The following is a 13,261-nucleotide window of genomic DNA, read 5'->3' as shown; positions in this document are numbered from 1 at the left end:
TTTTATTCACAAAATACATTTCTGATTCTAAATTTCATTGATCACAATTTTTACTTTCAAGTTTTTCCGTGTTAACATGTGTACCCTTAATGAGATATTTCTAGTGAGTTAATTTTATTATGTGATGTACACATTTCTGATCATTATTTGATCTTTTAACACTTCTTTTCTTTTTTACGCTTCTGTTTGTTTATTTGTGCTGTTTTACACTCATTGCTAAATTAACTTGACAGATTCATTTTTTCGTGCTGTTTTACACTCATTGCTAAATTAACTTGACAGATTCATTTTTTCCTGTTCTTATATCCTGTAACTACTATTTTCTTCATATTAATTTTATTCTGTGTTTTATCTTATAACTTGCTTGAAATTCGGAAAAGATTAACAAAATCTATTAAATTAGTCTCTATTTAATTTTTACATAAGTAACAGATTTTAGATTTTATTGGTGAAAAGTAAATACTGGTAAGATATAAGAATAAAATATATCAAAATTGCATAAACCCTGTAAAGGACACTATAAACAGTATTTACTATAATAAATCATGTTCTAGTGGTGGTAATTACAGAACAAATATTGCAAAAAAAAATATTAACGAATGTTGTTACAGTAAGCTAAAGACTATATTTATTGTTTTACTTTTATGACAGGTGCTGATGCAGTCTTCCTTATTATTTGCTATGAGTGTGTATGGAGTTGCAGCCCTTACTGCAGCAGTTGCATGTGTTCTTTTGCCAATTGAAACTAAAGGAAAAGAAATGAAAGAAACTGTCACACCAACTATACACAAATAGTTCAGGTTATTGTTTATTATGTAAGTTATATCAACATGTATATTATTGAAAAATAGTTCTCAAGTTAAGATTTTGGTATAACAACAATGATGACTAAAAATGAATCAACAATTTTTTGGAAGGGTTTGAATCAATATAATGAAAAACAAATACTTTATTGAATATACAGCATCTAAAACTAAATTGCATTCTTACAACCTCATGATTATATAATACTGGAGTGTATCTGGGTGTAAAATCTTCATGTGTATAGGTATAAAAGTCAAGTGTTTAAAGCCACATTTTAAGTCAGTGTTTTAACTAGTTCTGATAGATTATTAAAATTAAACAAAATAGGTTGCACTCATTTGGTTGACTAATTATACGGTAGTGTCCTAATTGATCCGAACACAGATGTTATTTAATAAAAGTAACTAAAACAAAATCATACCTGTACAATTTGTGAATATGTAGTAATTAATATGTCCTTTATTCTTGACCACTTCATGTACACGATTTGACATCGATTCAACAAGTATGCCCACATTTTTTTGACTTCATCATTAAACCATACCAATATTATTGCTTTAATGAAGTCAATTTTTGTGGTACAATTTAATTGAGAGTCGTTTTTTACTATTGCCCAAAAAGTTTCAATTGGATTTATGTCTGGGAAGTTACCTGGCCAAGGGAGCACTTAATGTTTCATTCTTCAAAAGATTTTTCCACTTTTTGCAGTATGGCATGATGCCAAATCTTGTTGGAACACTCATTGCCTTGTGAGAGTTTGTTTTGAAGTTGTGTCACAAGCCTTTAATTCAGAATCTTGATATATCCATTACTTTTCAGTATACCGTCTACTGGAAGTAATGAACAAGGGCCTTCAAATGTGATACAACCCCAAACAATTTTTTTTCTGAGGATGTTTAACTGACTGTTAGATATAAGTCACTGATGTATTTTCATCTGATACTTTTCTAACGTATGGAAAATTTTGCCCCTGAACATAAAAAATGTTACAACAGAAAACATAAGATTTTTCCATTCTTCTTTGGTCCAGTTAGTAGAATTTTCCAGTTCTCAATTTAAGTCCACAGCAGGTAATTGTGGATCAAGTTTACTTTTTCTCACTAATAACCAAATCAATAATAAAATGAATTAGAGTAGTTCTTTTATAGCCACATTTGCCTTTCCTTTGAGGTGAAAAGGAACCAGTTTCTTTAAATTGTTTTAAAATAGCATTCACTGACTCTAGTCCAACACTACACTCAGAAGCTATTTGTCATTGTGTCATACTAGTTTGTTCAGAAAGAGAAACGGTTTTCAAACACTTTCTTGGAGTTTTCTCCATTATTATATATTCAAGACACACAGAATAAAAAATATGAAAATATGATTTTGTAATAAAACATGAAATAAACTTTCACATGTACCTAAATTTAGCAATTTATAACTGAAAATTGCTAAATAACCAAAGAACACAGACAACAAAAAAATAGCCTCACATTACACAGACAATTTAAAGAGTGGGTGTGTCATAATAGTCATACACAGTCAGTGTAGTCATAATATTAAAATAAAAAATTCTCTGTGTTCAGATTAATTTGCATATTACTGTATATATTGACATGTTTTGGCTCATGACTTATGCAGTTGTTTTTTTAGAAAAAAAGGAATGAAAGTGAACGAAATCAGCAAGAGAAACATAATCTCTTTCTTCCAACACTTTGGGAAGGTTTGCCATCTCTTCTGTATGGCTTATTGAGAGTTCATCATCGATCTCTGCTTCATTGTCATCTTTTTTTTTTCTTTTAGGTGCAAGTTAATTTTTGTGAAAGATGTTATAATTCTTGAATATGTAAAAAAGGTAGTTTATTTATTTCTATAGTAATTCAGTCTATATAATTTTCTGTTATTATTTTCTGTTGAAGGTGTATAATACCTTCCACCTCTTATTATCAGAACTAATTTATCTTTGGAAGGTCTGCTGTTGACTATCTCTCACCAACTGGTGCTGACTCATTGTTTGTTCTTGATATTCAATGGTTACTAACATCTTGAATAATTTTTTTTTTCCATTTCTTATCCGATGATGCTAATGCAGGCAATAACCAGGATCTTGGTTAACAATCTTGGATTTTGGTTTCAGGATCTCAGTTAATAGGAATCTCAGTGATCCGTATTGTTTATATGAGAACTATAAAAACTGACTTCCAATTAACTGTATAAATGAATTAATTGCCATGGTACCACAGGAATTTACACTGACCACCAGCAATTTTTATTCTTGTTAAACACTTGTCTGCCACTGTTCCACTCCATGTAGATAAGCTGCAGTCAGTGAATCATGAAAAATATCAATGAAACCTGTCATAGTCATTACTGTCAGCTATTTGGCATGATTAATTTCATGTAAGCAGCCTGTTTCTAAACTTCATCAACAGTGGATAATGTTACAAGGGACAGCACTGCACTCTGAGAGATCATTACCTAAGTTTGGAGAGAGGCACACAAATGCCATGACAAATGGGGATGATCAACAATCAATAATGACTAAAGAAGATGATGTCATTGAAATAGTCCGTCAAATTATCTGATTGAGATCATGAAATGTTTGATGATTTCTGGACTTTTAAATTATTGCCACAAATTTTAGAATCATTTGAAGTCATTGGAAAATGAGCATGCTCACAAAGAATATTGTTATTCTGCATGGAAACATGCAGCTCTACTTTAAAGTTTACACTAAAGTGCTAAGACATGTAAATAGTAGTTTAGTTGAGAGATTTTGACCATCCTCATACGGCTTGGACCTTGACTACTATATCTTCATCAGAGTGAAGATCTCACTGGGTACCCTGGCAGTAAAGTTGTCAAAGATGTACAAAAGCTGCTACATGATGAGTACTTTAAGGTAGTTTTTCTCAGAATCAGTCATTTGACTAGTTTGATGCTATTCCTTTCCATTCTGCGCTAAATTTTTAACTTTATCATATTTACTGTAGTCTACATCCTCAGCTCTCTGTTTTATAAATTTCAGCCTTTATCTTCCTCTTTAGTTTTTACCCTCTGCATGTCCCTTTATTACCAAATTAGCGAGGGCTAGGCATCCTAATTTAGTTCATCTTTTTACAAGATTCTACTGCAATGTCTTTTCCTTTTTTCCACTTCATCTGTTCTTTATCATTCTTCTTAATTATAAACATTCTGTAACTTTGGATACATTATATTCCCCTTTCTTAATATGTAATTCTTAAATAGCCCTTCTTCCACATTTCATTACCTTTATTTTATTCTTATCCTTTTCAAATTGAATTTCTCACCTAGAATTAAATTCATGCCATTTAGTACTTTTTCAACCCAAGTACTTTTTCTTTTTTTTGGTTTCTGTTAAAAAACAATATCAGGAGTGAATCTTTTCATTTTTTTTTCTTTTTTGTATAGTTACTTTATTCTTATAATTTTCCTTGAGTTCCTGTATTGCTTATTTTATTTGCAGGTTGAAAAGCAATCAAAGTAAGAGGTCATCCAAAGCAATAGCTTTGTATGGATTATATATATATATATATATATATATATATATTTCGTGTAAATTAAAAAAATTGGGCTGAAACTCGATTTCCAGTTCATCTGGTCATTTTACTGGCTGATTTTTTTTTTTATTCTGCTTGGAATGCCTTACAGATATGGCGTCAAGCATCACTGGACCCCAAACTTGAGTCTCCTCTGAGAAATCCTAATTTACTTCTTAATTGAGGAACTTTCTGAAGTTATTACTCGCAGGAAAATCACTTTGAAGGTCTGTCGATGCTTGATGAATATCTGAAGGGAATACCAAGCAAAATAAAAAAAAATCAGCTTGATCTGTCTAGTAGAATGTCTGGACCGACTGGAAATAGGCTTTGAGCATGCATTTTACCTGTGGTAGGAAAGGAAAGAGAAAAAGAAGGGGGTTGGAGATGAGACATATTGTAAATGGAATAGGTTTTTAGCTGATTTTTTAGAATATATAACGTTACTTTGTAATAATAATTCTATGGGACAGCATGGATCCACTACATTTTCAGCTAAAATGGGCTTTTAGCCAATTTTTTTTTGAATTTACAACATTACTTTGTAGTAATAATAATAATGCTGGGGAACAGCAAGGAGCCACTAGTATATATATATATATATATATATATATATATATATATATTAAAAAATAACAACTTAACTACCAAAACACAGTAACAGAGAAACCTAACAAAAAACTAATACCAATAGTCGACTATAATTACATTAAATAACAAAAAAATAAGAACTTCAAAATTCAGAAAACATAAACACACTAATAACCACAAACTTTGTAATGATAACACAATTCCACTGCCATTACTGGAAAGACTGTAAAACAGTGAAAGTAGGTTAAATTTTATTAAAGTTAACTCTAACACTAAAATGGTAAGTTATGATATCATGAACATGTACCCTAATATACCAGTTGATAAACCAATATAAATAATAAAAAATAGTTTAAAGGAAACTGCAGAATACACTCATGTATTGATCACCATTATAACGAATATTTGTCTTCAAAATTATTTTGAATATGAAAACAGCTGTTATTCAGAAATGGGATTACCAATAGGATCACCTATACCTGCAATTATGTTTGAGATTTTTATACAAAATTTTGAAAGTATAATAGTTCACAGTATATTGAGTACACACAAAGTACTATTATGGATGAGATATGTAGATAAATCTTGCATCTTATATAACCCAGGTATAAATAATGAATATTTGATCATTTTAAATAAACTTGGTTGTAATAAAATTTAAATGTGAAATGGAAAATAACAGAAAAATACATTTTTTAGTTATTCAAATTTAAATAAACCTAAACACTATTATAGAAACATCTATTTGTTCTATTATCTGTATTATATCTATATCTAATATGTATGTTATAGAAAACCCATTTGGTTTTCTGTATAACAGATAGGAATACAATAACAAATATGATTACTATACATGCAAATTTTAATCACTCGTGGTCATAAAATATTAAAGCATATAAATTAAACCTGATTTTTAGAGCTATTCTTTAGACAATAGATTTATTCTTTTGTCAAATTTTATCATATAACTTCATCATATAAAAACCTGATTTTTGGAGCTAATCTTCATACAAAATACTATGAAAATAAGCTCAAAAAAGAAATAGATGAAATAAAATAAATAGCAGTATTTAATGATAAAATTATAGAAAAACGTCTTTAAAAATTAGAGTATAAGTTCCATCATAGGTGTAAAAAATTACTACAACAAGAAAATAACAGAGATTAGTTATAGTTTTTTCCGACAATTACACAAATAAAATTAAAGAAAAAATTACTAATGTACATGATAAAAATAAATATAAAAAAGCATATAAACCAAATAACCATATTATAAAATATCACAATAATAAAGATGATTGAGAGGACTTATGGGGAATATACAAAATTAAATGTAAAATATAATAAAATTTATATTGGTAAAACTAACAGGTCTTTTAAATAAAAAAAAGATTTACAGAACATTACAATGCTCACAGAAACAGAAAAAGAGGTGACTGTATTTTCAAGAAAATTTTGTCATTCAACAAAAATTTTTAAATGCAGTTGGGGGCTGTTTAATCTAGGATAATTACTATTCAGAGCTTTTTAATATAGAACAGTTACTATTCAGAGCCCCCCCTCGATTGCATTTAAAAATTTTCGTTGAATAGGTCATTGTCATTGAACAGTAGCTGTCATTGAAGGATGGCAGGTCTTACATCAATAAGAAAAATTCTTATTGATGGCTTGTCGACCTGGTGAGAACTTAATCATTAGACAAATGACTATTTTTACAACATGAAAAATATATGTAAACAGATTAAAATTCAATGAAAGTTGATTGGTGACCCATTATTTTATTAATTACATTCTACATAACAATGTTTAGTCCTTTATTTCCGTACTTTGTTTTTTTATTTTTTTTTTTAGTTTTATTTACTGTAATTTTTTTAGTTCAGTTTATTTATTTTTTGGCAGTCATGTTTTTTTATTTTTATAATTGTTTTTATTATTTTGTTATTTGTTTGATGTAACTATAGAATTGTTTACTGACTGATGCAGGATCTTGCAAAAGTCAAATATTGGTATTATTATTTTTTTCTGTTACTGTTTCGGTGGTTAAGTTGTTATTTTTTTAATTTAATAGCTCAGTTGTCATAATTTTTATTTTTTTATCTGATTGGTTGGAAATGTATTTTGGAGTAGCCTTCAGACATGTAAATATGTTATAAACCACCTAATTGATCACCGTGATCAGATTCAGTTAGATGTAAGAACACTTTCCATTAGTTCTGTTTTTGTAGAGATAGACATCAGCTTATGGATTATGTGAGTTGCACCTTTTTTTTTTCTTTTTTCTTAATAAATATATTATTGAAGACTTGCACTGCCATAGCAGTAAAACATCGTTCAATATTTTTCTATGTGTAAATTAAGCCAACTTACAAACCAAATATGAAATATTTTCTAGTACATTTATTTCCTTTATCTTTATTTATTTTAAATATCTTTATTTTATTTTGTGTAGAATTTAATGTACAATTATATAAAACTATAATTTTTTTATTTCTGGAAAAAGATGATATATTTAGTTACATATTTCTAAAAACAATTTCAGTATCATTACGAATACATAGATCATACATTGGTAAAATTTATTTACATATATTATATTTTTTTAACTATATGTTATGTTTTTAGCCCCCGTGATGTAATGTAAGAAGCTTACTTGTTATAAACATTTACTGTAATTTAAAACTATGTCTATTATCATGACTCATTCATGTAATTTATTTCTAGGTATGATGATCGGTGTGAATATCTTATTACAAGAGAATTCGTTTATAAAGTTGATAAATAAATGAACTTCCTGAAAAATTGTGCTTCCATTTTTATAATAAATATTGAGTCAGTCAGGTTTTTAGTAATGTACTCAAACTTCTGATATTTTGTTTTGTTTTAAGAAATTACCATACTATTATTGTTATTGTTGGTGCTCTATCAGTATTTTATAAATAATTTTAATTTTGTTACTGTAATTGTAGAAGTTTATTTATTTAAGTTTTTTATTTTTATTTATTTATTACTTCTTTTGGGTTTTATATTTTATGTGGTGTGTATATATGCAAAGTTATTTATACAAATATTATGTTGAATATACTAAATTCTGTACAGTACCTTTCTATGTGGGTTAAAGTTTAACTAAGTGCACTTACTATTTATTGCATTTATTAACTTATTTGTTATGCAATTTATGTAATTTTATTTATTTATTAATCTTTAATAGTCATCATAATTGTAGATAATTTACATATTGTACTTTTAATTTGTGATATATTTATTTAAATTTTTTTACAAAGTCATTAGATGCAGTAAGATTATTTAAGATTTTATACCTTGTTAAATAATTTGCTTTATAAAGTAAGAATATTTTTTTTTTTAAGATTTCACTCCAATGTTTCTGATCCATTTGATAATATCTTTTCATAACCTTTCAAATCACCTTAATTTCTTAATTCTTCTAATATCTTTCTTACTTTTTGGTTTGGTATCTATGATAAATTCTTATATATAGGTGTACCATGAAATTCTCACAGGACATTCATGACCTATTCTACTCGTGAAAATAATGGAAAAGGTTCATATAAGCAGATGTCCTAAAATGCTTAATTTATGAGTTAAAGCAAGTGAAAGATTTTGCTCGGATTTCAGCTACCTGGTGGAATGTGCTCATACTGAAATTTTTAGTATATTAATTAAGGAGCAAAATTGGTGATTTCTTATGGTTTTTGATCTGAAAAATCAAATAAAATTGTTCCCAGAACCGTGTCTGCAGTAGTTTTTGAGAAATGTGGGGTACAAGCTCTGTTTTTATGTTTCATGTACAATAACTTTGTTAAATGAATAATAGATGCACAAAACATGTAGAGAATTTAATTCTGAACAAAATGGTGAAAGATAAGTTCAATAAAACAAACAAAAGTTAGACAAATTTTATTTTATTTTTAGTTCTTCAGGGCTCTGCTTAAGAAAGCCCTGAAGAACTAAATTATGGGTGCGTTCAGCCACATCCATAATCTGGACAATTAATTCCTCATGAGAATATATTTTTGTTTGTTATACAATATTTTTCATCTATCCCCAGATGCAAAAATTTAAAGGTATTGAATTAGGTGATCTTGGTGGCTCTCCTGACCCTGTAGGGGAAGACACCCTCCATGTGGCATTTTTGGTCGCCACGCCACCCCCTCCGTACCTAGCCTTACTAGTAAAGGCTAGGTACTGCCTCCTACCGGAGGTCATCTTCAGAACCCTGACAAAAGGCATCTCTTAGCCTTGTTCTTGCCTCAATCAGGATGCCACCAGTGCGAATACCATAAGTGATATTCCCATAGGTGTACTACTAGGAAATGAATTTGTTAAAACAAAACACATCTGTGTCAAGTCTTTAACAAGACTGAGTGACATGAAGGAATTGAAATTAAAAATGCAACTACCTACCCGATAGGTTAGAAGTTGAGTTCAACATGCAACCAAAACATAACACAAAACAAAAAAATAAAGATGAACTTGAAAATAAAACTAAATAAACAAAACACTACAAAAAAAAAACATCAAACCTCATAACACAAGAACAACAAAACCAAAACACAGGAAAGACTAGGCAGAACCCTAAATTCCCTTGGCAATCCGTTCTCTTGCCAGGTACATGATGAAATTTTCAATGATTACCCATTCGGCGCGGTTTTTCCAATTCTCATGGAAATCTAATGTTGACCCAACATTAAGTCTCCAACAAGTCTCCATATGCAAAAGTTTGTATTTTGTGCATTTGTAAATTGCATGGTATGCATCACATAGTTGTCCACGATCTGGATACATACCTGAATCCACAGGCCAAATTGCTGGTGTCTGTCTTGGAAGGCACCATGAGAAAGAAATTGTGTCACGTACTTGTTAGAGTGGACCCAAGGGGTGCCCCGCAAACCAACAATGTCTGGAAAGAGATCATGTGTATAACACCCTTCCTCTGCCTCATCCCTTCTGGTCTGCCATGAATTTTTTCTGAAGTCAATTCACCTGACTTCTTAGCAACATAACGCTGCTGATTTTCTGACAGTTAAATCTATCAGTTTCATGCCTGCAATTATCAAAATTGCCTCCTGTGAAATATTACGGTAACCTCCCATTACCATTAATAATGTAAGACATTGAGCTTTCAATAATATATCCCAATAGCTTTTAAATTTTAGCCCATCTCCCCTAACAGGTGCCGCATATAGCATAATTACCTTGCACACACCCTTATACAGGATACTCATAGTCTTATAATTAAGACCCCAGTCAGGACTGACCACTCATCGAATACTGAAGAAGGCATGACAGGCCTTCTCCGCAATGTAATTAAGGTGCTTCTTGAACTGCAATTTCTCATCAAGAAACACCTCGAGGTACTTTTGAACTTGAACATATTTAATACGAAGACCTAACACCTCGTTGCCAAATGCCTTTACGAAGCATCATCATGGTCTTCTCCAAGCTGAACTTCATCTTATGCTGATGATGCCACAACTCAAGTATCCTGCATGTCTGGATGGCTCAGAACTCAACTTCCGTCCACGAGCTTCCTTTGACCAGTAGGAGCCCATTGTCGGCATAAGCAATGATAAAACACTCACCAGGCAATCACAGCCACAGAAGGGAATCAAACTCCACCACCCACAACAATGGACCCAACATGCTGTCGTTGGACAGTGTCTTGCCTACCTCATGCCCACTCTCACAGAATAGCACATCCCAATACCTCAAGTAACTTTGCATTACTCGTAGTTCACTATTGGTGCATTGTCTCTTTTGTAATTCATAAATGACAGAAGGCCTCTACAGGTTACTAAACGCACTGGAGATGTCCAGGAAAATTTCCAGTACATATTTCTCCTCACTAGCTCTTACCACACTCATCACGCGGAGTATGGTGTCCTCAGTACTCTTTCAGGAACTTGTACTGATTTTCCATCAATAAGCTTGTGAGATCAGCCTCATTTATATGCAGGTACAAAACCTTTTCAAAGACCTTACCAATGTTCAGCAGCAACGTCAAGGGCCTGTACAACGAAGTAACAACAGGATCCTTGTCGCTTCCTTTAAGTAACAATTTTACAATACTCTTCTTCCAACATACCAGGAAGTATCCTCCAACCAGTAATTTGTTAAACATGCGTGTGATTGTCTTAATACTAACCCCAACCAACCAAACAAGGAACTCTGTGATTATTTCATCGAAGCCTGCTGGGGGTCTTGCCCCTACCTAAACTGCAGATAACTTGATGCACTTCAGCATCGGTAAATCTCCAAGGATACCGCACCCCTGTGAAACTGAGCATCCTCATACTGCATTTGCAGATGGTATGGAGTCTCTCCAGCTTCACTGTCATCACCGACCTGTCTGAAATTACCAAACCGGGTTGAGAGGACAGACAGAAGAACGTCCTTACCTCGTTTGTGTCCCAATACCCTATAGACGACTTCCCAGAGATCCTCATTCCCTTGCTCATGCACAAAGGAACACAGGAATCCCTCCTCTTCACTGTCTGAACTTTGTGAAAATATTCAGATCTATAATCTCTGTAGTCAGTCACAAGAACTGCCCACCGTTCCAGATCTCCCTCATGTTGAGAAGCTCTCTGCAAACAACTGACAGCCTGTTTCAAAGCTGATAATTCCTTGCTCTACCATGGAGCAAGCCTCTCTCAACCAAAACTGCGTGGAATTGAATTTTCAGTGACATCAATAAAGGACGCTGACAGACTCTGCCAGAACCTTCAGACTCCAATCTAAAACTTGAAGCCTGGCCGAAAGAAAATCAACAAATGTTCCTCTCAGCACTAGAGGAACATCTTCAAGCAACTGCAACAATTCTTGTTGAAGAAAGTGCAAGTAAACCTTAATATTTAAGTGGCCAGGTAATATAAATGGTCCAAACAGCTGATTGCAAAGAAGGCTGCACCATACATTGACACTAAATCAGTCTTGAAAATTGCCTTCCACCATCATGAGGACTTACTTCTACCCATGTGTACTATTCGCATATATTGTTGATGCCATCTTGAGTGAAATTTGCCTTGTTGGTAAACAAAACATTCTTGTAAAAGTATTTGTATTCTACTAGTTGCCGAACTCCAAGTGAAGCAGACCATTTTGTGGGTGTAGATGTTGAGAACTGGCTGTTTATGATAAGGATAGAAGTCGTTTTGTTTAAGTGTCCTTTCCAAACCTTGAATGTGAAACTCTTATTTGCTTCGAAAGATGTTGTGTACTGACACCTGGACTGCATCAATAATAATTTTATCCATAATAGCATCATGTTAGACAGATTGTTCATAGATGGTACAAATACTAGGTAGTAAACCTGTTTCCCAAAGATTGCAAAAAGTCGCGCTAATTGTTTTGGGATCTCAAATTTTGTGATTGAGAAAAATTATTTCATATTCTACTGCAGCAGCTGAAGCACTACCATTACACACACCCAAAATGAATACCATATCAGCATATTTCTCTGTTGTAAAAACATCAGTCATTACTTCAATGGCAAACCGAACACATTCAAACTAAAACTCACAGAAATCCTTCGCTAACAACAACATGAAAAACTTTCACTAATGCAAACTTCTGCTTATGAAATCACTAATTTTGCTCCTTAATTAACATCCTAAAAATTTCAGTATGACCTCATTTCTCTGATGAAATCCTAGCGAAATCATTCACTAGCCATAACTCACAAATGAAGCATTTTAGTACATATTTATATGAACTTTTTCCATTATTTTCACAAGTAGAATAGGTTATGAAAATCCCAGGAGAACTTCATGATCATCTGTATATATTTTGGCTATATGCAATATTTGGTTATTTAAAATATACTTAAAAATTTGTGTATGTTTAGCAAACATAATTTTATTGTAATAGTTAACTATAAAGATTTTTTTGACTCAAAAGTCTGATATATTAATTTTTTCTATGTTAAAAATGAATTATGTTAAGACACAAGTTGACTGGTTTTTATACTCTGCCCTTTTTCTTATACATTTTACAATCTAGGTAGCAAAATTCCTCACCTAAAAACTGTCCACATTTTTAAACACGACCACATAGCATGTCGTATTTACAAATGCTATGAGGGAAGTGAGTAAAAATCAGTAATTACTTTTACTATTAGCTCTTTTCTCAGTAAATACTGAAGTTTAAGTAAATAAAGAATAAGTAATTGTGCAACATTTTAACTTCCAGTAGTATTCTTTTTACTTAATTAGTATTTATTGAAACTACACAAAATTACTGATTCCTTCCAGTAAATACTTTAAAAGGAGTGAATAAAAGTTTTCATTTACTTAAAATCATCAGTA

General features: G+C 31.4%; 1 protein-coding gene across 2 annotated transcripts in view; it reads left to right on the top strand.

Moving 5' to 3' along the window:
• LOC142323312 (synaptic vesicle 2-related protein) overlaps window positions 1-12,857 on the top strand; it is a 64,026-nt gene extending 51,169 nt beyond the window's left edge. Inside the window, exons 12-13 of one of the 2 annotated variants that reach the window (XM_075362791.1) lie at window positions 652-815; window positions 7,659-12,857. In XM_075362791.1, the coding sequence (XP_075218906.1) occupies window positions 652-795 (144 nt within the window). In that variant the 3' untranslated portion in view covers window positions 796-815; window positions 7,659-12,857. The remainder of the gene's footprint in view (window positions 1-651; window positions 816-7,658) is intronic. The other variant, XM_075362789.1, reaches the window with a different exon arrangement.
• Window positions 12,858-13,261: the final 404 nt, after the last annotated feature.

This window comes from Lycorma delicatula, chromosome 4 (genome assembly GCF_047948215.1).
Source record: "Lycorma delicatula isolate Av1 chromosome 4, ASM4794821v1, whole genome shotgun sequence".
Classification (NCBI taxonomy): domain Eukaryota; kingdom Metazoa; phylum Arthropoda; class Insecta; order Hemiptera; family Fulgoridae; genus Lycorma; species Lycorma delicatula.
The sequence above is the reverse complement of the archived record's forward strand: the minus strand, read 5'-3'. Positions and strand labels throughout refer to the sequence as shown.